The sequence below is a fragment of the Emiliania huxleyi genome, assembly GCF_000372725.1.
Source record: "Emiliania huxleyi CCMP1516 unplaced genomic scaffold EMIHUscaffold_36, whole genome shotgun sequence".
NCBI classification, from domain to species: Eukaryota; Haptophyta; order Isochrysidales; family Noelaerhabdaceae; genus Emiliania; species Emiliania huxleyi.
In genome coordinates this window covers 574883-602255 of record NW_005199274.1, presented here as the reverse complement: position 1 = coordinate 602255, position 27373 = coordinate 574883, and the positions used below count along the sequence as shown (strand labels likewise).

Here is a 27373-nt window from a genome sequence, read left to right as displayed (position 1 = left end):
CGTGCGAGATCACGAAGCTCCAGAAGACGCGTGCCGCAAGCCCACACATCTCATCGGTGCTTCCGGCGCCGTTCCTCGCACGCTCCACCAGCATCGCCACTGCGTCCGGGTCGCAGAGCGATGGCGGCAGCTCTGCGTCGGGCTCGCCCGTGAAGAGGGCGACGACACGGAACGCGACACGCCGTGTCTCGCGGTCGCGGTCCCGCGCCTGAGGGTAAGGCAGCTTCTCCATTATCAATGAGAGGATTACGCTATGGGCCCATCCCTCTCGCATCATCTCTCCCGCGCCTTGACGAGCGCCACCTTGAGCACCTCCTCGGGAGGGAGGTGGGGAGCGACGGCGAGCAGCAGCCGCGTCGCGGCGAGGCGAACCTTGCCGACTGCGTCGTACATGCAGGCGCCCACCGCGGCGTTCATCACCGACCCTTCGAGCGCGGCGAGGGCCTTCCTCCAGCCACCCTGCTGCTGCGCGTCTTGCTCGCCCTCGGGAGCCGCCGCCGCCGCGAACTCCTCCCAGAGCGCGTGCAGCAGCCGGATGGAGCCGAGCCGGGAAGAGCTGTCGGACTCCTCCTCGAGCCGCTGCCTCGCGGCCGCGCAGACTGGCTGCGAGACCTCCTGAAGGCGCCGCCACGCCATCTCGACGCGGCTGCTTTCAGAGGCGCCGGAGGGAATTGTGGCCAGGCGCACCATTTTGGGGACCAGCCGGGCCTCGCCGCCGCTCGCCGAGCCTCGCCGCGTCAGCTCGGCCGCACACGAGAGGAGCGTCGCGCGGAGGCTCGCCCCGCCATGCGCGTCCGGGCCGGCGTGCGCGGGAGGAGAAAGGGCAGCGCCCAAGAGCCTCTCGATGCCGGCACGCTGCAGACGCTGCTCGACGGAGAGCGACTCCTCAAGGCAGAGGGCCGCGAAGCCAGCGAGGAAGGAGCCGAGCGCCGAGCGAAGGCCAGAGTTGAAGCCTGCGCCGCCGTCAGTATTGCAGGCGAGTCGCGCGAGGGCACTGACCGCTACGCCGAGGGTCGCCTCGTCCGCCCGCTCGTACGCGCGCTGCCAGCCCTCGAGGACGGCCTTTGCGGCGATGAAGTCGGGCGGAGGGTGGGAATCGGGGAGGAGAGGCAACGACATTCCTTTTCGCTTCCCAGGAGCGCGCGCTGTTCACACAAAAACACAAAAAAATGTAATCAAAAACACAACCACGCACCCAAGACGCACAAGCTCAGACAGTCGAGAAAGGGATAGACCGCAACGACAGTCAGAAGTCAGCGCTGGGTCCCAGGGCGAATGCGATGACGGCCTCTAGTGTGAGCTCTAGCTTGAGCACTTGAGCACCGGATAGGGTCGATTCCGCATGGTACGGGACCCCTCGATCGTCTCGCCCACCCTCACTGGAGTGTTCAGAGCTAGTTAGTGAGCTCATCGCCACTATATGCAGCGAGTTAGGAGCCGACCGACCGACCCTCGCGTCCGGTGCTCACCGACGGCCGGGCGGGCCACCCGCCCACGCGCCGCCTACGCGCAGCGCGTGCGCTGCAAACTCGACGGTCCGCCTCCTCCAGCGAGATGTACTCCACCGGATTCGCGTCATGCAGCCGCACCGCCCGCCACCCGTTCGCAGTCCACCGGACGCCCTCGCCGACGGGGGCATCCTGCTTGTAGAAGCCCGAGTCCACGTCGCCGCTGGCCCACCGGTAGACGCCGCGCCCCTCCCTCTTACCCGCCTTCCACTCGCCGTCGTAGACGTCGCCGTCGGGGTACCGGTAGACGCCGCGCCCCTCCCTCTTACCCGCCTTCCACTCGCCGTCGTAGACGTCGCTGTCGGCGTACCGGTAGACGCCGCGCCCCTCCATCTTATCCGCCTTGAACTCGCCCTCGTAGACGTAGCCGTTGGCGTACCGCATGACGCCGCGCCCCTCGTACAGTCCCAGCCAGTTGTACTCGCCTTCGTAGACGTCGCCGGCCGCGTACTGCATGGCGACGCGCCCCTCGGCCTCTCCCGCCTCGTTGCGCTCGCCCTCGTAGACGTTGCCGTCGGCGGGCAGCGGGGAGGGGATGGGGAGCCCGAGCCGCTCGGCGGTCCGCCGCGCCTCCTCCAGCGAGATATCCTCCTCCACCTTCCCGTCACGCAGCCGCACAGCCCGCTGCCCGTCCGCCATCCACCGGACGCCCTCGCCGACGTCAGCATCATGCTTGTAGAAGCCCGACACCACGTCGCCGTCGGCGTGCCGGTAGACGCCGTGCCCCTCGAACAAGCCCGCCTTCCACTCACCTTCGTAGACGTCGCCGCTGGCGTACCGTATGACGCCGCGCCCCTCTATCTTACCCGCCTTGAACTCGCCGTCATAGACGGCGCCGTCGGCCCACCGGTAGACGCCGCGTCCCTCCCTCTTACCCGCCTTCCACTCGCCGTTGTAGCCGTTGCCGTTGGCGTACCGCTCGACGCCGCGCCCCTCCCGCTCACCCGCCTTCCACTCGCCGTCGTAGACGGCGCCGTCGACGCGCCGGTAGACGCCGCGCCCCTCGGGCTTACACGCCTTAAACGAGGGCGTAGACGTGTACTCGCCCTCGTAGACTCCCTCGTAGACCATGCCGTTGGCGTGCATGGAGTAGCGCATGGTGCCGCGACAGCGCACCTCAGTAGGCGCGGGCGCGGCCGCCTCAGGCAAGTCGGCGCGCCACTCCACGCTCCACTGCCTCGCCGCCGAGCCGCGCGCGACCGTGCTGCGCGCGTGCGTGCACGACGGCGAGACCGTCGTGGCGTACGAGGCGGTCGTGCTGGGCGCGCTCCGGCCCGGCTACCGCTCGCTCTCGCTGCGCAGCCGCCTCGGCACGCAGATCCGGCTCTGCTCGCTGCTGGTGCACATCGAGCGGGGCGAGGAGCCGAACATGTGGGCGGAGGCGCGCGAGCTGCGCGAGGCGCTCGCGCAACGGGACGAGGCCATCGAGCGGCTGAACGCGGAGCTGGCCGCCGCGCGCCTTGCCGGCCCGGCCGCTGCCGCCAGCGGGGAGGAGGAGGCGGCCGCTCGGCCGGCCAGATAGTTAGGCGCGATCGAAGCACCAGCATGCGACTTGTACGAGAGGGGTTTATTGGGGGGGCCAACCTGCATGCGGTTAAGTGTGCGGAGTACTGATCTCTGTGTACGTAGACACGGCTCCACCGCACGTAAGGGGTGTGACGATGTCATACTCGCACACATTCTCTTCCCCGGGGCCGGGGGATCGGCCCGTCAGCGCAACAATGAGCAAACAACTCTAACAAGCGAACACGAGCATGTGCCGCGCGTGCGACCCAGGATCTGTGGCACATCTGCGCTCACTTGTGGCCTTGAAGACTCTCTATCACAGAGAGCGCACGGCAGGAGTCCACTTTTACGGCAAGCTGGGCCTTCTCGTCGCCGTGGCCCAAAAAGGGGCGTCCCATCCCGATCCCCAGCCCCAGCTCCAGACGGCGCCGTCGGCAGTGAGGGCGAGGCTGTGGTACTCGCGGAATCGACCCTATCAAGTGCTCAAGTGCTCAAGGTACCGCAAAGAATTTTACAACAAAGCTCTCTCGCACAAGCACGATTCACACTCACAACAGGCAAAGCGAGGACGACGGCTTCTAATAGAAGCCGTCGTCCTCACAGAAGCCGTCGTCGGATTCGCAGTCAGAAGGCGGATGGTCGAATCCGCGAGCACCGTGGTGCTCGCCGAGAAGACCATCCGCAAAGAAAGTTTCTTCGCTTGTCGAAATTGCCGAATTTTCTGTATCGCTGGCACGCACTGGCACTAACACGGACCAGTGTTGCTTCCAAGATCTTGGTGTGCTTCCTGTGTCGGAATCGCCGCCTCGACGCCGATCCCCGTCAATGAGGCGAGCATGCGGTGTGCTTCCTGTGTCGGGATATCCCTGAGCTGCCGTAGGGCAGCGTTGTTGTCGGCGGTGATGACCCAGAGCTTGCCCTCGACCTTGATCTCGTACGACGCTCCGCTCACCAGTGTGAAGTTGCGTTCGATCTTCTTTGTCGTCTTGCGGAGATTCAGCACGGCGAGTTGCCTTGTCTCCGTATCAACGAATGTCTTATCTACCGTCTCCTCGGCCGACTCGTTTGAGAACCCTGCTTTGAGCGTGCCGAGCAGGTTCGCAAAGTTGGCGGCGCCCGCGACGCCCGTGACGGCAGCCGCGACAATTTCCGCGATCTTTTTTGCGGCGATGTCAACGGTTTTACCCGTCGCCGTATGGTTGATTACCCGGCCTTCCGTGTTGTCGTATATCCAGGGAACGTCGCTTCTTCCGTGCGCGCTCTTCCGCCTTGTGCCGAGACCCGTCGCTGCCACCGTCGCTGCTGCTGCCTTCCCTGCCGCCGCCGACTCCAACTGGTTCACGTCAGCCACCACACGCGTGCAGCTCCGCACACCCAGAGCGACGCAGAGCGGCGCCCGCTGTCGAACGAGCTGTTCGAGGAGGAGGCTCAGCGGCGCGGGCAAGGAGAGGACGAGTAGGACCGAGCCGCGCCCCGTCCACACCACCTCGATGTCGGCGACCTCGACGGCCTTCGGCCACCACTTTGACGTTGTCAACTCGATCACGTCTCGCTCGATCTGATCCTCAGCGGAGCTGCTGCTGCTCGCCGAGGAGCCATCCTCGGCCGAGGAGGAGTCCTCTGTGAAGCTCGCCCGCCCGTCCTCGCTGACTTCCACCCGCAGGCGGCAGCGCCGCGTGCCAATCTTCGCCGCGATCTTGTCCGACACCTTAATCTTCTGGATGCGGATGCAGTCTGGAGAGATCTCGGCGCTTAGCTCATTGGCGAGCCGTTGCCGCAGCTTGAACTCATTCACCTCATCAAATGCACTCAGATCGCCCTCGATGCAGAGTCGAACGAGCTCTCGCTCAGAATCGCCGCCGCTGCCGCTGCCGCCGCCGCCGCCGCTAGCACTGCCATCAGCACCATTGACTCGCTGCAGGACCCTGCGGAGTTTGTCGCAGCCGACAGCCCAATAGTCTCGGTCGGCGCGGTCGAGGTGAATGAAATCCCTCCCTCCCAGAAGAACCCGTAGATCGTCCGGCGCCTTGGAGAGGAGCTCGCCTAATTAGTAATCAATCATATTTATTAGTCTGCGATGCAGCTTCTAGTGGGCGAGCGCTCGCCAATCCGCTGCTTGTCGTCGGCGGCGACGACTGGCTGGATAAATACGCCGGCCTCCTGCGCCCACCGCAGCTCGGAGAGGCAGAAGGGCCGCTCAAAATACGCGTTCCCAGATGACCCATCGTCGGTTAATATGGCTATCACGACCACAGAGTTTTGCACGCCCTCCTTCATCGCCGCCTCGGACTTGTCGCTCATCTTGACGTCGAGCCACACACTGTCGAGGTCGGCATACAGCATCGACGCTAACGTTGTCGCGCGGCCGCTCCGCTGCGTGTGCGATAGAAAGTAGCTCCACCGACCCGGAGTGGCCGACAAGCCGGTCTCAGGCGACGGGCCTGCCGGCAGCTCTACCTCCCCGCCAGACGTCCCGGCCGTCGCTCTGCCCGTGTCATTCAGGTCCGATGGCAGTGCGGAGCGCGCGGCGGCGGCTGGAACAGGGGCGGGCAGGGCCGAGGGCGCCCCCTCGTCGTCGGCCTCAGGCACGGGCGCGGGCGCCGCCGCCTCGACGCCGATCCCCGTCAATGAGGCGATCATGCGGTGTGCTTCCTGTGTCGGGATATCCCGGAGCTGCTGTAGGGCAGCGTTGTTGTCGGCGGTGATGACCCAGAGCTTCCCCTCGACCTTGATCTCGTACGACGCTCCGCTCAACAGTGTGCAGATACGTTCGATCTTCTTTGTCGTCTTGCGGAGATTCAGCACGGCGAGTTGTTTGGTCTCCTGATCAAGGCATCTCGTATCGACCGTCTCCTCGGCCGACCCTTTTGAAAACCCCACCTTGAGTGAGCCGAGCAGGTTCGCAAAGTTGGCGGCGCCCGCGACGCCCGTGACGACAGCCGCGACGATTTCCGCGATCTTGTCCGCGGCGATGTCGACGTTTTTACCCGTCGCCGTACGGTTGATATCGTGTTGTTCCGCTCCGGTGAAAGCCGACCTTTCTACCGTGTGTGGGGAGAGGGAGGTCGAGCGCGAGTCCATTGTGCCATCGTGGACGGTTCTAAAGAGTTTAAACAAAGCAGCGTTTTTTCTCGTTTTCTGGTGGCTTGGAGCCTGACGGTGAAGCCTCACTGAGAAGGCGCGTGGTAGCTTATTCGGGGGTTCCGACGACCCTTCGACTGTGAAACCGCCTCTCGCGCTGTGGGCGCGTTTCTTCTCCTCTTCGGCTAGTCACTCGCGCTGGTTCACTCCCGGGAAAGGATCCCTAGCCAACAAAACAACTCTCTAATAGAGTTTAAACAAGAGAACTCTTGAGCACTTGAGCACTGGAGAGGGTCGATTCCGCATGGTACGGGACCCCTCGATCGTCTCGCCCTCCCTCAGTGTGTTCATTGGGGGGGGTCATAACAAACACGGTACAGGATCGAGGTGCACGCTGCCGAGCCTGTCGAGGACTGGGGCTCCACTCGAGGTCATGTTCATAGATTCCAAAGCATTGTTAATAGCAAAGGGGGGAAAAGGTACCCTCGACCCTCACGCCTGCAACCCTCGCGCGGCAGCACACCACTGCTCCGCACGAGACACCGTTGCAGGACCAACCCCAAAAACGCGACAGCGCACACAAAATAGGGAGGGTGGGTGGGGAAGCAAGACAGGCCGTGTGGGGTGTGGGTGTCACGAGGACAGACGTCCACGAAGACGGTGGACGGACGCAAACTCCTTATCCAATTCACACTCACGGCTGTCCTACTGGTCATATAGAAAGTCGGCCGTCCGCGAGCCCCCAGCTCGCCGACGGCGAGAGAGATGCCACGAGGGGTCGCGGTGGCGTCCATCGCCAGGCTCCCTAGCTCAACCGACGACCCTTCGGGATCGACGGCCGATCGTCATGAGCCTGTCGAGGACTGGGGCTCCACTCGAGGTCATGTTCATAGATTCCAAAGCATTGTTAATAGCAAAGGGGGGAAAAGGTACCCTCGACCCTCACGCCTGCAACCCTCGCGCGGCAGCACACCACTGCTCCGCACGAGACACCGTTGCAGGACCAACCCCCATCGCCATCCATCGTAGAACATGATCTCGAGCCCTGCCCCAGCCCCTCAGCCACTACACCATCATAGTCACTCGCGCGAGCCGCTCGATGCGCGAGGCGAGATCGAGGCCGGCGTAGTGCTGCTGCATCGACCTCTCTCGCTCCTGCTCGTTCCAGCCGAAGATGCAGTCGATGTCTGTGATGGTAGCGCCCGTGACATCGCTCGTGTCCCGCGCCACCTTGTCCGAGAACCGTCGGTTCGAATGGTGGGCAAACTTGACGATCGGGTTGCTCGCCTCGTCCTCCTCAATCGCAAGCTCGAGGTCCTCCTCGTCGCGCTCGCGGAGGAGCTCGTACGCGAGCTTGAGCGCTTTCGTAGAATGGCTATATGACGAGCCAGTCTCTAGCGGAGTATCGGTGAGGCGCCCGCCGTCTGTCGCCCGGATGAGCGGGCCTTTGACGACGGCGGCGTACTGGGTGAGCCCCAGTCCCGCCAACCACTCGCTGGCGGCGCGGAGTCTGGCAGAACCCTTGGCTCCCCCAACGAGGTTGACGTACCGATCGCCCTCCTCGATGGTCGCCGCCTTCCTCTTCAGAGTCGCGGTGCGACCAAGGTATTTGGCCGCTGGCCGGAGCGGGTGGTCACTCGGCAGCCGGCCGAGGGCCCCGACGAAGGTGTCGAAAGCGCCGTCTGGCAGGCTCGCCCCGACACGCAGCTGCACGACAGAGTAGTCCGGCCGCTCCACCTGGAAGCCGTCCACCGTGACCGTCTCGGTCGAGTGCCCCTGCACACGCCACAGATCCCGCACGGCAGACTCGAGGCTGAACTCAGAGGTGAGTGACGTGCCCACACAGTGAGCCCACCGGCCCTTCCCCTGGGCCGTGTCCTACTGGTCATATAGAAAGTCGGCCGTCCGCGAGCCCCCAGCTCGCCGACGGCGAGAGAGATGCCACGAGGGGTCGCGGTGGCGTCCATCGCCAGGCTCCCTAGCTCAACCGACGACCCTTCGGGATCGACGGCCGATCGTCATGAAGCAGTGAGTGTCGTCCCCCCTCTCCCCGACGGCGATGGCGGTGTGACCGATCGAGCTACAAGAGGGGAGCTTGTTCAGCATGATCCGGGAGGGTCGAGCAGTTCCTCACTTCCACACTGGGTGAGCTTCCAGACCTCGGGCCTCTCGCCCCTTCACCTTCGGCTTGTGTGGATTCGAACTACCGCCGGGATGGAAGCTTCCTGCTTCCATCTTACGAGATAGCGCTTCACCTTCCTACATACACACACACATACCCGCTGCAGGGCCCCGCACCCAGGGCCCACAGGGGACGACGACACGAACCCCGTAAACTTCTCCACACACACACAGGTGGTGGGGCAAGAGAAAAACGGAAAAGGAAAAAGATGCGGCGGCGCTCCGAGCACGGTGCCGCGAGCGCTCCTCCCTGGTTCCTTCCAACCAGACTGCCCTCTCCCCTTTTTTGAGTAGTTAGAGTACAAGGTCTGTGACTGTGTGCTGCAGCAACACACCGCGGTTGTTCTGTCTTCTGAGAAAAAGTAAATGCTATCTGTATATCAGTCTGAGTCTCTGAGACGAGACAGTCTGCATATTCTTTCGTTGAGTCTACAGCGAAGTCACAGCGATTTCAATCGTCACCGCTCACACGCCTGGGTCAGTCTGCATGGAGCGCGAGGTGCGCAAAGTCGCCCTCGAACTCCTCGCGGTCGCGCTGGCGCGCCGCGCCATCCGGGCCGTAAGAGCCGAGCCTGGTCTGGGCCCGCTCTAGCCAGCCGTAGAGGAGGGGGCGGCAGCGCTTGTAGGCCAGAGCCCCGTCCACCGCCTCGTACCAGCGCATCTTTGCGGGCGGGAGGCGGAGGACGGTGGTCTCAGAATCGAAAGCCGTGTAGCCGAGGGTGGCCGTGTCTGGCACGGTGGCGCGGGTCAGGGAGGAGCAGCGGTAGAAGGCGCTGCTGCCGATGGAGGTGAGGCTGGCAGGGAGGGTGACGGAGGAGAGGGCGGAGCAGCGGTAGAAGGCGCCTCTGCTGATGGAGGTAAGGCCGGCGGGGAGGGTGACGGAGGAGAGGGCGGAGCAGCCGTCGAAGGCGCTGCTGCCGATGGAGGTGAGGCTGGCAGGGAGGGTGACGGAGGAGAGGGCGGAGCAGCGGTAGAAGGCGCTGCTGCCGATGGAGGTGAGGCTGGCAGGGAGGGTGACGGAGGAGAGGGCGGAGCAGCGGTAGAAGGCGCTGCTGCCGATGGAGGTGAGGCTGGCGGGGAAGGTGATGGAGGTGAGGGCGGAGCAGCGCTCGAAGGCGTGGCTGCCGATGGAGGTGAGGCTGGCAGGGAGGGTGACGGAGGAGAGGGCGGAGCAGCGCTCGAAGGCGTGGCTGCCGATGGAGACGAGGCCGGCGGGGAGGGTGACGGAGACGAGGGAGGAGCAGTCGGAGAAGGCGCTGCTTGTGATGGTGGTGAGGCCCTCCGGCACGGTTGCGTGCCCCTGCGCGTCGATTGGAGGCCGCACCGCCCAAAAGTTGATGGCCCGCACTGCTGCCTTCGCTTCGTCGTCGAGGGGGCAGTCGAAGAAGGCACCGTCGCCAATCGAGAGGCCATCGGGCAGCGGCAGCGTGATGGTGGTCAGGGAGGAGCAGCTGGCGAAGGCTTCGTTGCCGATGGAGGTAAGGCTGGCAGGGAGGTTGATAGAGACGAGGGCGGAGCAGCCGATGAAGGCGCCTTCGCCGATGGAGGTGAGACCGCTCGGGAAGGCGACCGAGACGAGAGAGGTGCGGAGCCGATACGACCAGTCCGGCAGGTGCGTCATGCCTTCGGGCAGCACCGCGTGCCTGTCGGCGACGACGACCTGCCAGCGACCCACGTCCAAAATCTCGGAGCCGGGCGAAAGCGCCGCGCTGCTTGGCACAGAAGGCGTCGAGGTGGGCACCACCATCGTGCGGAAACAAAGTGAAAACTTGACCTCTAGTGAGGCCCGCATAGTATGTGGGAGACTCGTGCCGCCGCCCCTGCCACCCCTGTGTCAGTGTGCCTGTGGTAGGAGAGACTGCCAGCGACAAGCTGGAGGCAGGTCGCTAGACTACTGAGATGAGACCGCCAGTGGATGTGGGAGTCGCACCGCGCTGCGAGCCTGTCGTGTCCCTTGTCAGGAGCAGGAGAGCCCCACCCGTCCCCCTGATCGTTCTTCCAAAATCCTGCTCGTGCAGGTGGGGACCCTGTCCTCGTCCCCCATCCCTCGTTTGGCGTGTCTGTTTTCTTTCTTTCTTTTCAAGTGAAAAGAAACTAGGCGCCCCCGGCGCGAGAAGGTGCACCCGCCCCTGCAACACAACACGCCACCACCATGGCCACCACCATCTCGGGCAATATTTCTTTCTTTTCCCGGCGCGAGAGGGATAGCAGGTGGGTCGATTGGGGGGTCAATGGGCGCGCGGGCGGCGCTTCGTGGTCCTGGGCGAGCAGGGGAAAGGAGTCTTGGGCCCGGAGATATGAGGATTGTCGAGATGTCATGCGAGAGCGGTAGGTGGGCGAAGGTAGCGCGGCTGGAGAGTGGTGTCCGAGGGACAATGATGACAAAGAGTGGACGGACGGAAAAACACCCCCCTTTTATGCCTGACCCTGGGCATGCCTGTCTGGGGGTGAGCTGGGTCGGCCACCTCCGGGTCTGCAACTCGCACGGTGGGGCCGCATCCGGGCGAGCATCCGAGGCCCACGGTCGTCCTTTCGCCGGGCGCGACCGCCATGGAGATCCGCTGCACACAGATCAGTGGTTTTGTCGACTTTTGCTCGCTCTCTGTGCACTCGCAACGCCAGAGGCCGTGCTCGGAGAATGCGTCGCAATGCTGCTGCGCTAGTGGATTGAGCCGCCTCGCAAGCTCCATCGGTGAGCTGCGGCGGCGCGCCGGCCGCTCCATGCATAGCTCTCGGGCGAGCTGCGGCAAACGCGTTTTCCGTCCGCCCGTTTCATCGAGTTTGCCCGAGTGGTAAAATGCAATCGAATTTGCCCGAGTGGTCAAGCAACTTTTGCATTTGGTAAAAGTTGCCCGAGTGGTCTGATGGGAAAAAACCAAAGGCGAAGGGTGGCCCCGAGTCGCCGAGAGCTAAAGGTCAACATCCCCTCCGGCTACGACAATGCGAACCTGATCTGGTCCTCACGGGGTTGACCCGTCTCCTCCAGATCGAGACGGACTTCATGAACGGCCGAGCAATATTTCTTCACTACTATTAAGAATTGATGCTTTTTGCACGGCTGAGCCCTCCCCCCCCCCCCCCCCTCCCCTGCGCCCATTCCCTGCCCTCTCCCGCCTCACACTCCGTCAGAGCCCCCTCCCCTCTTGCACAACAGGAATTTTGACAATTAACCAGGCACAACTCAGAACGATGGGCTTGCCCATCCCGGAGTGGTTCGATCCCACGCAAATCCGAGACGGTGACGGGAGGCGTCGAGTGATCTCAGGCCCAGTGAGGTAGTGCATCTGACTACCCCGGATCCTGCTGAACAAGCTCCTCTTGTAGCTCGATCGGTCACACCGCCATCGCCGCCGACGTCTCCCAGGGAGATGATGGAGAGGGGGGACGACACTGCTCGATCTACCCTCTGGGGTCCCTCAGCAGCGTGCACCTCGATCCTGTACCGTGTTTGTTATGACCCCCCCGATGAACACACCAGTGAGGGAGGGCGAGACGATCGAGGGGTCCCGTACCATGCGGAACTGACCCTATCCAGTGCTCAAGTGCTCAAGTTGTCAGTTGGGGCGCGAGACGCGCGGGATTCATTTTCATCAAAGAGATATATTTCCCATTTCGTGCACAAAGAGCACAAAGGTGGCACCCTCGGCCAGCTGAAGCTCTCGACTCGTCGACCGAACTCTGGACGATGCCGACCTCAAACCACCAGCGCCAGCAACGACGCGCCGCGGCTCGCCGCGCCGCTGTTGCGACCGACGACGTGCCCGACGCCGTCCCGCGGCCGAAAGGAAGAGGCCCGCGCAACCACTTCTGGGACCCGCGGCCGCCGGGCGTGCGGCGGCACAACGAGTCGAACGAACCGAACCAGCGCAGAGCGGCGCGTCTCGCGAGCGCCCGCGGCCGCCACGCCGCCGCCGTCCGCGGCCGACGGTGGTCGCGAATCAACGCGGCGCGGTGCAACGAGGCCAAGTCCTTCCAGGCTCCCGCCAGCAGCGCCTCGTGGCGTGGGCTGCACGGCCCTTCGAGACGGCCCGGGGGGCGGTGAGAGACCTCTCCCGCCGGCATGGCGCACTATATCACCCGTAGAGGCCTCTCTATAGTCGCCTTTTGGCACCTCCTCTCTCCACGCCGCCGATTAGACCTCGCCGCATCGCATCGCCCCCTTCCCTGCCCCGTCGCCCTCCTGAGCTCTCCCTCCTTCGCTCCAGCCATGCACAGGACGGCTGGGCCATCGCTCCGCGTGCCAGGCGTCCGGGACGGCCGGGTATCGGCTCCGTACTTTGAGCCCTCTTGGGCCACCCTCGCGCGCGTCCACCGGCCGACAGAGCACCGCTTGGGCGACTCAGACGGCCCGCCCGACCAGCGCGTTCGATCGTGCCGCCCCCACAGCGTCAGTGGCGTGCGTGGGGTGGCAGGCGGCGTCCGCGCAGCCCCTCGTGGGGGTGCCCACCGCTCTCCTCTCACCGCTCCCCCCCGCCCGTGGCACCCCACGCACGCGTCCCTCCTCAGGGGCGCAAGACGGCACGGCACGTTCAACGCTTGCCTCGGCCCACCTCGCCTTCACGCCCGCCACCGCGACCAAGGAGGTGGCCTCGGCGGCCCAGATGAAGCCTGTGCGGCTCGTTTGGGAGCCGCATGCCGTCCCTCTCTCGCCGGCGCTGCTCACCACGCCCAAGCCTACGCCGAGGAACCCATCGCGCCCGTCGCTCACGAGCTGGTGGCTCGCATCGACCGAGCCGTCCAGCTTTCTCACGCCCTGCCCACGATCAAATTCGAGACGACCAACATCCGACCACAAAAAAGGCCCGCGCGTGCTGCGCGGGCCGGCGAGCGACTAGCGAGCCAACCTGCTAGTCAAAGAGATATTTCCCATTTCGTGCACAAAGAGCACAAAGGTGGCACCCTCGGCCAGCTGAAGCTCTCGACTCGTCGACCGAGCTCTGGACGATGCCGACCTCAAACCACCAGCGCCAGCAACGACGTGCCGCGGCTCGCCGCGCCGCTGTTGCGACCGACGACGTGCCCGACGCCGTCCCGCGGCTGTAAGGAAGAGGCCCGCGCAACCACTTCTGGGACCCGCGGCCGCCGGGCGTGCGGCGGCACAACGAGTCGAACGAACCGTACCAGCGCAGAGCGGCGCGTCTCGCGAGCGCCCGCGGCCGCCACGCCGCCGCCGTCCGCGGCCGACGGTGGTCGCGAATCAACGCGCCGCGGTGCACCGCTGCGCCTGTCCTTGCGCGCCGCTGGACGTCGGCCGAGAAGACCGCTTCCCTCTGGGGACCCGACTCCGCGAAGATCGCGCGCGTCGTCGTGAGTGGCGGCGCGCGCGCGATCTCTGTTCCCGGGCACGCCGGTCGCAGTGGCATGGGATCCCAGGCTCAAAAGCGCTCAACAGCGAGCTGCTCCTCCTCCTGCCGCCGTTCTCGCCGCCGCCGCCGCCGCCGCCGCCTCCGCCGCCGCCGCCGCCGCCGCCGCCGCCGCCTCGCGCCTTGCCTCCGTCACCGCCGCCCTCCATCTCGCAGCGGCGCGTCCCTCTGATGGCGCGGGCTCCTCGCTCGATGGCATTCTGTCGCGCCCTCGCCGCCGCCCCCCCTCTCGCCGCCGCTCCGCTCGTGGCCGCCCCATCCCCTGTCAATCCCGCCGCCTCCCTGCCAATCCCCCGCACCACCGCCGCCACCGCCTCGCGCGTTTAGCGGGCCTTTAAGCTTAGGAATCCTAAATAGGAGGACAGCCTATAAAGAAAAGAAACGCAATGCGTTCCAAGTGCTCCAAGTGCAATGTCGAAGGTGCCACCTTTATCAACCACAAAAAAGGCCCGCGCGTGCTGCGCGGGCCCGGCGAGCGACTAGCGAGCCAACCTGCTAGTACTATATAGGGTGCTGATTTGTGAGCGGAGCAATGCCTGCAGGGCTTGCGGCGGGGAGTGGGCGGCTTTTGGTCGAGTGGTCTGGGGTTCGAGCCCGGCCGGGCGAGTAGCGCGGAGCGCTCGCGGCGCAACGCGCGCGTGCGTGTGAGCGCGTGCAGGGAGCGAGCAGGGAGTGAGCGACGAGTGAGCGAGTGAGCGAGTGAGCGAGTGAGCGAGGGAGCGAGGGAGCGAGGGAGCGAGGAAGCGTGGGAGCGGCGCGCGAGCACCGGATTTTTTGCTGTGCGAGTCGAGTTCGTGGCCGGTGCGCGGGAAACTCGCCGAAAACCCGCGCAGCCGGCCGATTGTACGACCGAGGTCGCTGATTGTACGACCGAGGTCGCAGGGTTCCGGCTCCTACCCGGATAGGGGGTCTGTTGGCAGGACTGACTCGCGCCAAAACCCCCTACCTACCTATCCCCAGGCCGCGCAGCGAAGCGAAAAAAGATGAAAATAGGGGGTACTCTATTGCAGGGCCCTTTTGGGCCAAACAAGACCAACCTACCTACCTATCCGAACCCCGGACCCAAGACGCACAAGCTCAGACAGTCGAGTCGAGAAAGGGATAGATCACGCTCCTGCCAGCGATCCGGAGAAGTGCTGCACAAGAACAGAGTACATCGTCTCAAGGACGATGTGGCCAAGCGCTGGTAGCGTGGCTTCACCTCACACCGCCTAGTCTCACTGCTTTCCCGCCACCCGCCGTCGCCAAGCATCAAGCGAGAGTGTTGCGTTCGTGCGCACACTGATATCATACTAACTTTACACGGCGTACCACTAGCCAGCGGCCAGCACGGGTGACTGAGAGCTCTCCCCAGCACGCAGCAGGGCCAGTGAGCTGTGAAGGCGAGTTTCCAGCAGAGCGGCTGCCGTGGCGCAGAGCGTCCCTCGCATGGGCGACAGACGTCTCGCGCGGCTCGGGCACCAGCAGCACGCCACCGCACCTACACTAACGCAAGCAAGGCTATACAGGCGGCGATACATACTGGCTCCGAGGAGCGCGAAAGTGTCGCAATGCGCCGAGATCGGCGGGTTGGGGCAGGCGCATCGCCTTCACCACCCCGCCCCCTCACCACCCCCCGCGAACGCGACGCAGCGCCCGCCTGCCCTGTCGCGCCCGCCTGCCCTGCGGCGCCGACCGCTCCGTCAAGTCGGCACGGGTGTGCGGGTTCGGAGGCAGCCGTGGACGGTACCGGCGCTCAGAGCACGCGCGGCCATCGCGAGGTGGAGAAAGTAGTTCCCCCTGGACCCCTTACCGCGCGGCGAGACCACCAGCTCTAAAGACCAAGTGATAGCCTACCCATATTATGTTGGGATCTTGGAGCACTCCCCACCCACCATCTACCATGGGCAGGGTTTGGCTTGGGGCAGCCACACTCTGGCCATTATAATGAACGCACGCTTTACTAGTAGAATCGGCCGGGCACCTAGAAAAAAATGAACCCGAAATGTCTATGTGCATGAAGTGGGCATTTGCGCCTCACTCAAGGATTATGTATTGTAGACACACAAGACGACATGCACCCTACAACCAACTTTACTTAGTCCGAGACCTGAATAATTAGCAGCGTGCCCTTCGGCCCTCATGCCCAGCACTCCGATGCTAGGATGGCGACAATGTTACCGTCTCGCGCACGCCCGCCGTACAGCACAGGATAGGTGACCAAGAAGTCGCCAAAGGTGAAGTAGAAGTGGTCTGTGAGATTGTGCACAAGGAGCGCATTGACCTCCTCGATCGCCCTGAGGTCGTAGCCACAAAGTTCATCCCAGAAGGCATAGACGTCCGAGTCGGCGCCCAACTCATATAGGTCCATCAGCATTGGATCCTCCCGGGTGCGCTCGACAAGCCCCTCGACCTCGCCTGGGGAAAAGGGGAAGGCTGCACGAGAAAAGTCACACTCTTGGACCTCCACCTCGCCTGCCGCCGCAAGGCGCCCTGTCAGGTACCCCGCCAGGGACGCGCCTGTGAGGCCGAGTGCTTCGAGGCACGCGGCTACGCTCGGCAGGCCGGTGCTGCCAGCCCCCGTGATGACGACGGCGCGACCATCGCTTTCCCTGTTGCCAGCTGGGATCCCGCTGGTGACCTGGCCTCTTGACGACATTCCGACGTCCTGTAGCTTCGCATCCAGCGCCCTTGCCACCTCTCGTGGAATGGTAGGCGCATTTTCCAGCGAGGAATGCAACCTGTTCTGGTCCGGAAGAAAGGCTGCAGCCGCGGCATCCGTCGGGGCGAGGAGCCCGCCGGCACCGAACCCGTACACGTCCTTGTATGGAACTTCAAGTGGCCTGGCAGGGACACGATGGGCCTGAGTCAAAAATGTGTTGCAACGGAAAGCTGTCACCCTTGATGGCACGGACGAACCTGGCACAATGGCAAGAAAGCGAGGCCAGGAGCTCCCCGACTGTCTGCTCCTCGCCAATGTAAAGTCGGCACGCACTCATCTGCAAAACCGAGCCACAGGGAGGCCGTCGCATGACGCGCCATGTCGGGAGTCCCGTGTAGCCCGCGGTGGCGCCAAATGAGGTTCGGTAGGGCGCCGTCAGCGTGCCAAGCAGCAGCGAAGCAGCAGCGTATGAGGACGCCAACATGAACGCCAGAGCCGACGATTTCTCCTTTTCCCTTTTGTCGGCGCTTGTCCGGCCGTCCCTCCGAGCCCACCCGGCGCCCGAGCTCGACGAACGGAGATACGCACGGCTTACAATATCCGCTTTTTTATTTCTTGCTCTTCATACGCCGGCTGATATCTCGCTGTGAACAAGTCTGGAGGACGCCGCCGTCGCCTAGACTCCCCTGCGTCACTACGTGCCTCCCCGTCTTTGTAGCCTGGCGTTTGTGCCCCGTTTGTGCCGCGTCCCGTGCCCCCGAGTTCATTTTATAAACAAGTCTGAACTGGCTGTTCTGTGTGGCAGAGTCGCCAACTAAAGATGGTGAGGGACGCACTGCGCATGTGATTGCTATTGCGTATGGCGACAACATCCGCTAGCCAGCCTCGTTACCGGCATCACGTTTGGTGGATCAGTGGGACCATGAGGGGGGGAGGGCGGGGTCCTGTGGGGGTGAAATGTTGCGCGGCGAATTCGAACCTACCCCCTCGCCGCGCCGATCCTCACGCGGAGGGTAAAACCCTGTGGGAGACCCCCCCCCCCCTTCAGCGAGGCACGGCCTGTCACGCTCCGCTGCTGCCCTCTTCGCTGTTCTCCGCCCGCCAGCTCGACCGACTCGACCGCCGAGAGGCTGGGATCGGCCGGCGGCGCGACGCGTGGCCTGTGCTGCGGCCATCTCGGATGTTCAAGCGGCGCCAGCCAGCGGCTCGGCCGCGCATCCTTCACACACGCCGCCACGACCGGGATGATCGGGCCCGGTGTCGAGGTCTGGTGCGAGCTGCATGTGAGGGGCGGCTGTGGCCACAGCAGGTCCACCAGACGGACCTCAAAGCTTGCCGTCGGCGTGCTGTCGTGGCGAGAGCGCGATATCGCTGTAGAGGAGCCGAGTGCAGTGACGATCCAGAGGCTACCTGGGTCACCAAATGGTGGACCTTGCCCACTCTGAGCAGGGCTGTGCTTTGGTGCGGTTGTGCTTGAGCATGTGTGAAGTGGGAGTGCGTGCCGGCGGTGTCTGTGGGTGAAACAGGCGCGTGACTGTAAGGCCGTAAGAGCCCTGGTATGAGCCAGAGTGGGCTTCATCACCCAAGATAAGGACGGTTTTGGACATCTCAGGCTTGATACTGATGGGCCTGGGCCAGGAGAGCGACAGAGAAGGCGAGGTGGTGAGCTGGGAAGCCGCTTTGTCGACACCTGGAGGTGTTGCGATGAAGTGCCAAAAGAAGCGCCTTTTGCGGCTATTGCTCAAAACCTTGGGAGAGAAGGCCTACATATTATGACTGAATCCATGCGTCTGGTGCATGAGGGCTGTGGATCGGGACATTTCACGGTCGGTGGCGCCGATAATGACCTCCGGAAAGCCTTCACAATCGCTCGGCACGGGGCCACCGGGAGTGCTCTCGAGCCCTACACCGGAGCATCACGAGCCGGTGTGCGCTTCGAGACCCGAGATAAGTGCGGTCTGGGACAGCTCAGGCTTGCTACTGATGGGCCTGAGCCAGGAGAGCGACAGAGAAGGCGAGGTGGCGAGCTGAGAGGCTGGAGCGTCCGCGTGTGACCTTGTCGAGAAGCAAGTGCCACGAAGCGCTGTTTCCTGCTCCCAGCTCACGCCCTAACCTTCTCTGTCGCTCTCCTGGCCCAGGCCCATCAGTATCAAGCCTGAGATGTCCAAAACCGTCCTTATCTTGGGTGATGAAGCCCACTCTGGCTCATACCAGGGAGAAAAGGGAGAGAGGCAGGCGCGATTTCTAGGCCCTTGGGGGCCCTACCACTCAGCGCAGTCGGAGAAGCCGGTGAACGAATCTTCGGAGAGGATGGGGCAGTCATCACTGCCGCGCTCACTGGGTTCGAGAGATTGTGCGAGAGATTGTGGGAGAGAGCTTGCGTCGGAGTCGTTCCTCCGCTCCCACCTGTCGAGTGCAAGCTTCAGTTCCTTGGAGTCGAGGTACCAGACGCCGTCAACCTGCCCTGCGCCCTGAGCAAAGTCGAGGGCCTTTTCCCTCTCGGCCCGAGCCTGGGCGGCAGCGGCCTGGCGCGTTGCATTCTTCTTTGCGTTTGACGGCTTCTTCTTACCGCCTCCATGGGTGCCCGCTCCATTGCCGCTCAAGTGCCCACGCGGGGCAGCAAGCTAAAAGTACGTACCAGGGCTCTTACGGCCTCACACACGCCTGTTTCACCCACAGACACCGCCGGCACGCACTCCCACTTCACACATGCTCAAACACAACCCCACCAAAGCACAGCCCTGCTCAGAATGGGCAAGGTCCACCACTTGGTGACCCAGGTAGCCTCTGGATCGTCACTGCACTCGCTCGGCTCCTCTGCAGCGATCTCGCGCTCTCGCCACGACAGCACGCCGACGGCAAGCTTTGAGGTCCGTCTGGTGAACCTGCTGTGGCCACAGCCGCCCCTCACATGCATGCAGCTCGCGACAAACACGCTTCCGCGGCCACACTAAACTCACTTTGAAGAAAACCGCGAGCGAGTAGTTGCCGCGAAAGGAACGGAAGAGTCAGGGACATTTCCGTGGCCGATCCAGACACGCATCAAACCAATGTTCGCTCTCGTCGCCGCCGCTGCGCCCTCGCTCCTCGGCTCGCGCACGCCGACTCCGAAGCCAACGGTCGCCTTCTACCCGGGCGCCGGCTCTCCCAGCGAAGTGGGCGGCACCGGCCTTCCAGGCGCGAGCCGACCCGCCCTTTCCGACGACAGCCTTTCCGCTGTGGGCTAGGCTGCCTCATCCGCTGTGGGCTAGGCCGCCTCACCGCGACGCCGCTCGCACACTGACAACACACGCGCGCGCGCACAACACGGCTTGACCGTTGCAGGTGACATCGGCTTCGACCCGCTCGGCCTCGCCAACTTTGATCTCCTTCTCGACAGCGGCATCGACAAGCAGCGCTCTGCCGCCCTGGTGCTCCGCGACTACCGCGACGCCGAGCTCAAGCACGGCCGCCTCGCCATGCTGGCCGCCGTCGCGTGGCCGCTGCAGGAGAAGCTGAACCCGCTGCTCGCGGCCCGCTTCCACATGCCCAACCTCGTGGCCGAGACGGGCGGCCTCTCTCCCTCCGTCCTCAACGGCGGGCTCGAGCAGGGCATCATCCCGTCGGCGGTCGTCACCTTCGCCGTGCTCGTCTCCCTCGTCGAGGCGCAGGGCCTGCGCATCAAGAAGGCGCAGGGCGAGGCCTGGATGCCCGGAGACTACACGACGGCGCGCATCGCCGAGCGCGGCTCGCCCCAGTTCTTTTCGCTCCAGGAGGGCGAGATCTGGAACAGCCGCATCGCGATGCTCGCCGTCCTCGCGTACGTCGTGCAGGAAGTGGCTTCGGGCATCCCCACCGCCGCCACCATCCCCTTCTGGGGCTTCTAATGGTGGGGCGGCCCTCGTGCTGGTGTCCTTGTCGTGCTACATTGCCGTTCCTCTTGTGTTGTCGATGCTGCAGCTGCTTCCGCACCGCGTGGCCTGTCTGATGTGAACCCCTCCCTGCCCTCTGTGGACCGCCCTCTTTGACGCGCATGCACCCCGTTTGGCGCCGTGCCGCGCCGGAGATGCGAGGGCTTCTGACAGCCTGGGCATCTCGCCGGCAATGGTGCTCTTCGTCCCGGGGCATGCGTACCTATTTTTGCGTTTGTACTGTATATCCTCATCTACTGTGATTGTTGTGTGATGAAAAATGGTTTCCAAACTCGTATCTCTCGCCCGTCGAGACTACACGAATTGCGTCGCAATTCGCCGTTCGCGCAATTGCCCCTTGTAGGCCGCCCCCGACAAGGGCGACGAGGGTCTATGCTACACGAAATGCCTGACTTACGACGAGGCCAATGCGGCTGGCCTAGACGCATGGACTGGGTGCGTACCTTGACCACGCGTAATCGGGTGCGTACCTTGTCTCTAGCCAGCTCGTTCTCTGCTGGTGCGTGTCTGTGTGTCCGTGCTGAGCCGTGGCGCCCACACAGGCGCTGCCTCCCTGCCTCATGCGTCATGTCTCGACCCCGCGCCCGGTGTACACAAGAGTGGCTCGCTCGCCTCCCTCCCGTCCCACCTCCGGTGCACACCTCGGCCTGTCCTTTTCTTTCTATCGCAGCGCACTCGCCATCTGCGAGCTAGCGCGGCGCGAACTCGCCGTCTGAGCCTAGCGCCGCGCCTCGGACATCACCATTTTGGCTCGAACAAGCCCTCCGCGCCCCCACACCGTGAGGATAATATTTTTCTCTCTTTGTCGGCGCCTGAACCAATACGACGGCGCGACCGAGGTGCAAATAGATAGCCGAGCAGCACGCCGATGAGCCCGACCAGCAGCTTTGAGAGAGAGAGACAGAGAGAGATTTTCTTGCAGCTTTGTCGGCGCCTGAAAAGAAACCTGCATGAGGCGGGCGGCGGGCGCGCGGAGGGGCAGCGTGAGGTGACGTTACGGCTTCTGGAAGGGGGGTGCGACCAGGTGGCCCGGTTCGTCTCTCTATAGGTAGGTAGGTAGAAAGGTGAAGAGCAGCCAGGCTCGGACTGGACACCAACGCGGTATGGGTGGACGCTAGACAGATGATGACGACACGCACGAGCGACACATAGACACAAATAGGAGGCTCACACGACACACAGTCAGCGGGCCTCCACACACCCTGAGTAGGCGTACACATAACTCAAGGCCACATCCTCCCGGTCGCCCCCCCCAGCACTCCAAGGTGCCAAGAGAACAAACAAGGGCACAACAAACAAACAGACAACAGGAAGACGGCGCCTAGATAAAAAAAAGGTGGAAATCTCATTGCTAATGATGCCGGCAGGGTGGAGCTGCCCGCGGTGCGCCCGAAACAACCCCGCCCGCGTTGCCGTCTGCACGTCGCGAGGCTGTCACGTCTACTTCTGCTTCAAGTGCTCGCGAACCGGCCACCTTCAGGCGGACTGCCTCTACCGCGTGAACGGCACGGCGAAAGGCGCGTCCGGTGAGGTCCGGGCAGGCGACTGGGCGTGTGACGTGTGCGGCAACCACAACTTTGCGTCAAAGGCGACTCTAACGGCCTCTCCCCTCTCTTCTTACTCCGTGACCACCGACGCAGCCCCATGGCTAGATCGGCCTGCATGATGCTCGTCTCGCGCACCGCGCGAGAGCACACGCCTCACTCACCCGCCGCTCACCGCTCACCGCCGCCGCATCTCTCCCCCGGGTTTGGCAGGTCGGCTGCAACCTATGCGGCGCGGCCAAGCCCGACGGGGCTGAAATCGTCAAACTTGGCGCGGAGGCGGCGCTTTGGTGTGCCGAGGCACCTTGGCCGTGTCACACCGGCCTTCTCCTCTCCGCATCTCGGCTGTATTCTCGGCAAATATTGCGAGATGTAGGAGAACCCCCGCTACAAGACGGCCCTGTGCCGCCACTTTGCGGAGGGCGGCGCCTGCTCCTACGGCAACCGCTGCGCGTACGCGCACGGCACCGGGGAGCTGCGGAGGCCAAAGTGGCGCTGGCGGCGGAGGAGGCGGCGGGCCGTGGCGGCGGCGGCCCGTGGCGTACTCGCTTGGAGGCGGCCAAAGTGATCATGTCGCTGGCGGCGGAGGGGGCGGGCGAGTGGCACTGTGGGGTGCGGCGGAGCCCCGGCCGTGACCCGTGTGTGGGGAAGCGTGTGCGGGGGAGGGGAGGGGGGATGCGACGCGGTGCACGCTCACAGGCTGTCACACACCTCCCTGGAGCAGGTGTGCACCCTCATCAACCTCCCCGCCGCAGCTGTGTGCGACGCCTGCTGCTCGCCCCGCCCCGCCGCACCACCACCACCACCCCCGCCGCCGCCGCCGCCACCCACCCCCCCGCCGCCGCCACCCGCCCCACCTCCGGAGGCGAACGGAAAGGTCGGTCGCCCCCCCTCCCTGGCCGTGCCTACTCCGGCCGTCGCCACCACTCGCTACGAGCGGCAACTCGATGAGTACATAGCCGCCGCGCAGCTCTCCCTCGCCTCCCCCGTCGCTGCCGAGCCGCTCCCGCTCCCGTCCGAGGACGGCGCCGCTCTCCTCGACCTCCTCGCCATCGAGGCTGCCCGAGATTGCCCGAGATGGCCCGAGATTGCCCGAGACTGCCCGAGATCACACTCTCGCCCTCGAGGCTGTGCTCTCGCGGTGTAGAGGGATAACACACCACGCGTGACACACGGTCCCACGCAACACTTCACGCCCACGCGCAACGCGCTCTGCATGGCGCTCTGCCGTGCGCCTTGACCCGGCGCGGCGGGCCCACATCTTGGGACGCTTTCTCCCTCCCTCCCCCTCTCTCATTAGGCTGGCATGCGGTCGCTCCAGGGCTTGCCGACGGCGCTCGCCCAACCCACGGCGGAGGTCGCCTACCGCCACCGCCTTCCGCCCGCCGCCGTCGACCTCAAGGGGGGGGGAGGGGGGGCCAAGCCGTCCGCACTGACACCGCGCACGCGCCCTCCCACGCCTTCACCTCCGGAAGTGGAGAAGCCCCCGCTGGAGGAGGCCCCACCGCCGGCGCCCCGCCCGCAGCAGAGCCGCCCCCTCCCCGCGCCCGGCCCGCCCCGGAAGCGTCGCCTCGCGGCGGCGACGACGCTGGTGAGCAAGGTGGAGCTGATTCGGGAGGAGCTGCAGCTGCTGCCGCGCGAGCCCGAGGCGTCCATCTCGGCTCTGCTGCGCGAGGCGCACCTCGTGCTGTGCATGCAGCCCGTCGGAGGGCTCGTGACGCAAGCGGGCGCGGTCCTGGCCTACCTCTTCGGGGAGGGAGACGGAGAGTGAGGAGGGAGCAAGGCGTGGGCGGCGGGGAGAGCGAGGCGACGGACGAGGCCGAGGCCGTGCGGCGAGAGGTCGGGGCGCTAGTCGGGGCGCTGTGACAGCTCATCGTTTCCACCGTAACGAATGAAGGCCTGAAAGTCTTAGTTCCGTCCTCTTGAAATTATTCTATATTCATCTTTCTTACCACTTACGCGATACGCCACCGCCCGCATGCCGCAATCATCCGCATGGATTCTCGTTTCTCGATCTCTCGGTCTCGCGCCCCAACATGCAACAACGCCGGAAGATCCTTACCACCGTCCACAAGTGACTTTTCACTTTAGTACCGCCCAAAAGCGGGGCAGGACAATCGCTCCGACGCTCCTCTCGGCCACCAGAGTGACGGGCTCCGGCGGCGGTTGGCTTGATCCTTGATCACGGTCAAGCCAAGCCCCATTGGGGTAAAAACGCGACTCAGTTGCGCAGCTGCCGTTGTGAAGAGCCGAGACCAAAACTCGCACGGGTATGTTCGTAAGACGTAAGAGCTACATACACTGAGAGAGAGAGGCCCTTAGGGGCCTAGAGAACACAACCCCCTCTCTCTTTTCAGTTTTCTCCCAGTAAGCTAAAAGTACGTACGTACACTGAGAGAGAGAGAGACACACATACACTGAGAGAAAGTCTCCCTTTTCTCCCAGTAAGCTAAAAGTACGTACGACCCTCCCGTAAGTGGTATTAGTACCGACCCAAAAAGGGGCAGGATGACCGATTCGTCGCTGACACCCACTGGCTGGAGTGACGGGCTAGCCAAACCATTGAAGACGCCGTGTCGATGAGCTTCTAACTCGATCGCGCTCTCGAGATACAGCTTGAGATGTGCGAGTTGGAGTGGCCTCACGGAGTCGGCGCCGCCGCTCGGTGCTGTTCTGCTGGTTTGGCGATCCAGCGCTGCTCGCATGATCGGCGTGCGCGAGCCTTGTCGCCACTCAGACACGCCCCCCCCCCCCCCCCTTCCCTCCCTCCTGAGAGTGCGGTGGTGCCACCCTCTCGCCACTCCCATCTCTCGCACTCGCACACCCCATCGACTGCATGCAGTGGTGGCGCGAATCTCACTCATTGCTCATTACACACACCCCAGCTCATCTCTTTTTTGACTTCATCACTCTACTTGTAGGTCGGGCTTCCGGATGAAAAGGATGATGGATGCTACCTTCAATGCTTTACGCGAAAAAGAGATTACAAGGGTGACCCGTGGGACTACGCCCCCGCCGGCGGAGACCGGTTCGAGCTGTTCCAAATTCCATGAGTATCGGGCTAGTGGCACGGCACGACGACGTAACGGCATTTGGTCACGGCTACACAACTCACAAGTGAATGTCCTTGCAGTGGTTGGCTACCAACCAGATCGAGCCCGACTTGGCTGATGCCGCGAGGAGAACCGTTTTCTTTTGGCATTTGGGGGGCGGCGAAAGGGGAGGAAGGGAGGGAGGGAGAGAGCGTTAGTAAACTCCCGGGGTACCAGTTTCGTGCCAGACATAAAACAAACACGGCAGCGGGGCGATGCAGGGGATGGGCTGGCTCGAGTGGGCTGGTTGACACGACGTGCGTGCGCGGCAGCTTGAGTGGCTGCTGGCTGGACGCTACTGCTGATCGCCGCCGGCCACGGTCACAAGCCCCAGCGTGGACGTGCGCCAAGCCCCTGCTACACAGTTGACCGAGCGACACTGGTGCGTGCCTGCTGTAGCCGCTGCCTGTGGAGAAGGATTGCGACCTTATCTTCTCCAGCAGGCATGCTTTTCTGAACCCCAAATTCTTTTTGGTGTACCTGTGTTAGTGCCAGTGCGCTGCGCGCCAGTCCCGTGCCTAATGTCGTGCGACACTTTGTAGAATTTTTGTGAAATTCTTTTTGTCGTAACGTACTGTGATAAAATTCTTTTGGGGAGCCAGCTTCTGCCGGATGCTCCTCCTCTGCGTATCCGCCATCCCGAGCCTGCACGCCAGCACCGGGTGTATCAACGAGCGCAAGATGCAGCCGAGATGCAGCTCCTCCTCAACGGGTGTATCAAGTCTTGATTATGGAGCACCGGCCACGCACATTCTCGCCGAGGCGGAGGCCGCGCACGCTGCAGAGGTCGCCTCGGGCACCGCCGCAGCCTTCCTCAGCCACCGCACTGCGTCATCGCGCCGAGAGGTGGCCTTCAGCAGCCACCACGTCGGTGCTCGCTTCGTCGGTCCCGATTCCGCCGCTCTCGGCGACGGCGCCTCCAGCGTGCATATCAGCGACGAGGCGGTCCTCGCTCCCGCCGAATGCGCCGCCCTCCGGCTCGAGGCGCGGCTTGCGATGGCAAAGGGCCTCTCGTCGCAGTTCACGTACACGGACGTGGCGCCAATCCGAGAGGCGACCGGTGGCCTCTCTCTCTCTCTCTCTCTCTCTCTCTCTCTCTCTCTCTCTCTCTCTCTCTCTCTCTCTCCACATCCCAGGCCGAAGCCCTCAACGGCCGGCAAGGGACGCCCCCTTCCCCCCAGGTGCACGTCGCCGACCTGCCGCTCGCGCGGCGGATGCTCCGCCGCAAGCTGGCTCGCCTTCTCGGACCTTTCCTGGACCTTTGCTAGAACCTTCCTGTAGGCGGATGCTGCGCCGGAAGCTGGCTCGCATTCTCGGACCTTTCCTTGACCTTTCCTGGAACCTTCCTGTAGGCGGATGCTCCGCCGCAAGCTGGCTCGCCTGCTCCTCCCGCTGGTGGCTGGCCGCTTCGCCCTGCCTCCCGGCTCGCTGCGGGTGCGGGACGCCGCCGCGCGCTCGTGCATCTCGGGTCGTCCGGGGCCATCTCGGGTGATCTCGGGTCATCTCGGGCGACAGGTGCGGGACGCTGTCGTGCTGCGGTACGACGCTGCTGAGCGGGCGACGAGGCGCGCCGGCACACGGCGGCCGGGAGCCTTCCAGGAGACGTCCTTTTCTCCGGAGGCCTTCTCGGACCCCTTCCCGCAGGCAGCCCTTCCACCGCGACGAAGGGCTCGTCTCGTTCAACGTCCCTCTCTCCCGAGGTTTCGAGGGCGGAGGCGCCCTGCTGTGCTGACCTGCGTGCCGCGCTCGGAACCTTCTCGGAACTTTCTCGCCTTGTCCGCCGGTAGGGACCTGCTTTGAGGGGTCTGGCGCCGTGCTGCGCCCCCCGCAAGGGCGGCTGCTCTGCCACGCGTCGGGGATGCGACACGCGGGCCACGCCATCTCCCGCGGCGTGCGGTGGGTCCTCGTCGTCTTTCTGGTGTCGACGCGCGCGCCGCAGCTCGTGCGGCGCTGCTCCAACCTCGCCGCCGCAGAGGCGAGGCTGGCGGCGGCGGCCGAGGCGGCGAGGGCAGGCCGCGAGAGAGGCGCTTTGAGCGAGGTGGGACGGAGCCCGCTCGCCCGACTAGGCGGGCGGCGATGCGCGAGGCGCGGCGGAGGGGAGGAGGAGGGCGGGCGCGGCGCTGCGCGCGGCGATCGAGGCTGCGCCGGGCGACTTCCAGCTGCGGCATGACTACGGTCTGCTCCTGTGGGCGTCTGGCGACGCAGCGAGGGCGCGCCGCGCCTCTCTCGCGCCGCCCCTCTCTCCGCGCGGCTACACAGAGAAGCGTGTCGCGCGCTGAGGGTTCTCCTCCTCGCACAAGGCTCGGCGCTCCTTTCTCCGCGCGGCACGCCTCTACCCGTGCTGCCCTCGACCGCCCGCGGCTCTGGCCGCACTGCTCGCCGAGGCGGTCGAGATCGCACGAGATCACACGAGATCGCACGAGATCACACGAGATCACACGAGGTCACACGAGATCACACGAGGTGTGTAGGCGGGCCGTCACCGGGCGGCGCTGCGGCGCTACGACGCGGCGCGCGTGGCGCTGGCGCGGCAGGGCGACGGCCAG

General features: G+C 64.4%; 8 protein-coding genes across 8 annotated transcripts; 5 read left to right on the top strand and 3 right to left on the bottom strand.

Moving 5' to 3' along the window:
* Positions 1-1667: 1667 nt before the first annotated feature.
* EMIHUDRAFT_43137 (hypothetical protein) lies at positions 1668-2519 on the bottom strand (the record flags this gene model as incomplete). The annotated part of the gene is made up of 2 exons (XM_005772429.1): positions 1668-1976; positions 2157-2519. Coding segments are annotated over 2 exons (672 nt in total), but the record flags the coding sequence as incomplete, so codon positions are not given.
* Positions 2520-2604: 85 nt separating this feature from the next.
* On the top strand, positions 2605-3030 carry EMIHUDRAFT_208861 (hypothetical protein; the record flags this gene model as incomplete). Its single annotated transcript, XM_005772428.1, has 1 exon — positions 2605-3030. One exon carries the CDS (start codon positions 2605-2607, stop codon positions 3028-3030), a length of 426 nt encoding a protein of 141 aa, XP_005772485.1.
* A 5724-nt stretch (positions 3031-8754) lies between these two features.
* Positions 8755-9897, bottom strand: EMIHUDRAFT_65506 (hypothetical protein; the record flags this gene model as incomplete). Its single annotated transcript, XM_005772427.1, has 1 exon — positions 8755-9897. The coding sequence occupies one exon, from the start codon at positions 9895-9897 to the stop codon at positions 8755-8757; it is 1143 nt and encodes a 380-aa protein (XP_005772484.1).
* A 2586-nt stretch (positions 9898-12483) lies between these two features.
* Positions 12484-13111, top strand: EMIHUDRAFT_208856 (hypothetical protein; the record flags this gene model as incomplete). The annotated part of the gene is made up of 2 exons (XM_005772426.1): positions 12484-12709; positions 12783-13111. 2 exons carry the CDS (start codon positions 12484-12486, stop codon positions 13109-13111), a joined length of 555 nt encoding a protein of 184 aa, XP_005772483.1.
* Positions 13112-15633: 2522 nt separating this feature from the next.
* EMIHUDRAFT_355305 (hypothetical protein) lies at positions 15634-16401 on the bottom strand (the record flags this gene model as incomplete). Its single annotated transcript, XM_005772425.1, has 1 exon — positions 15634-16401. A coding segment is annotated over exon 1 (478 nt), but the record flags the coding sequence as incomplete, so codon positions are not given.
* Positions 16402-19304: 2903 nt separating this feature from the next.
* On the top strand, positions 19305-20446 carry EMIHUDRAFT_435996 (hypothetical protein). Its single transcript, XM_005772424.1, has 2 exons — positions 19305-19457; positions 19605-20446. Exons 1-2 carry the CDS (start codon positions 19331-19333, stop codon positions 20144-20146), a joined length of 669 nt encoding a protein of 222 aa, XP_005772481.1. The 5' UTR covers positions 19305-19330; the 3' UTR covers positions 20147-20446.
* A 1099-nt stretch (positions 20447-21545) lies between these two features.
* Positions 21546-21857, top strand: EMIHUDRAFT_208852 (hypothetical protein; the record flags this gene model as incomplete). The annotated part of the gene is made up of 1 exon (XM_005772423.1): positions 21546-21857. The coding sequence occupies one exon, from the start codon at positions 21546-21548 to the stop codon at positions 21855-21857; it is 312 nt and encodes a 103-aa protein (XP_005772480.1).
* A 755-nt stretch (positions 21858-22612) lies between these two features.
* Positions 22613-23678, top strand: EMIHUDRAFT_435993 (hypothetical protein). The gene has a single exon (XM_005772422.1). The coding sequence runs from the start codon at positions 23042-23044 to the stop codon at positions 23504-23506; it is 465 nt and encodes a 154-aa protein (XP_005772479.1). The 5' UTR covers positions 22613-23041; the 3' UTR covers positions 23507-23678.
* The last annotated feature ends 3695 nt before the right edge of the window (positions 23679-27373 follow it).

Excerpts from the sequence above, each read along its gene's own strand:
- EMIHUDRAFT_435996 (XM_005772424.1), top strand. The coding sequence starts at position 19,331 with ATGTTCGCTCTCGTCGCCGCCGCTGCGCCCTCGCTCCTCGGCTCGCGC. Across the intron at positions 19,458-19,604 it reads GGGCGGCACCGGCCTTCCAG|GTGACATCGGCTTCGACCCG; the intron begins GCGCGAGCCGAC and ends TGACCGTTGCAG.
- EMIHUDRAFT_435993 (XM_005772422.1), top strand. The coding sequence starts at position 23,042 with ATGCGGTCGCTCCAGGGCTTGCCGACGGCGCTCGCCCAACCCACGGCG.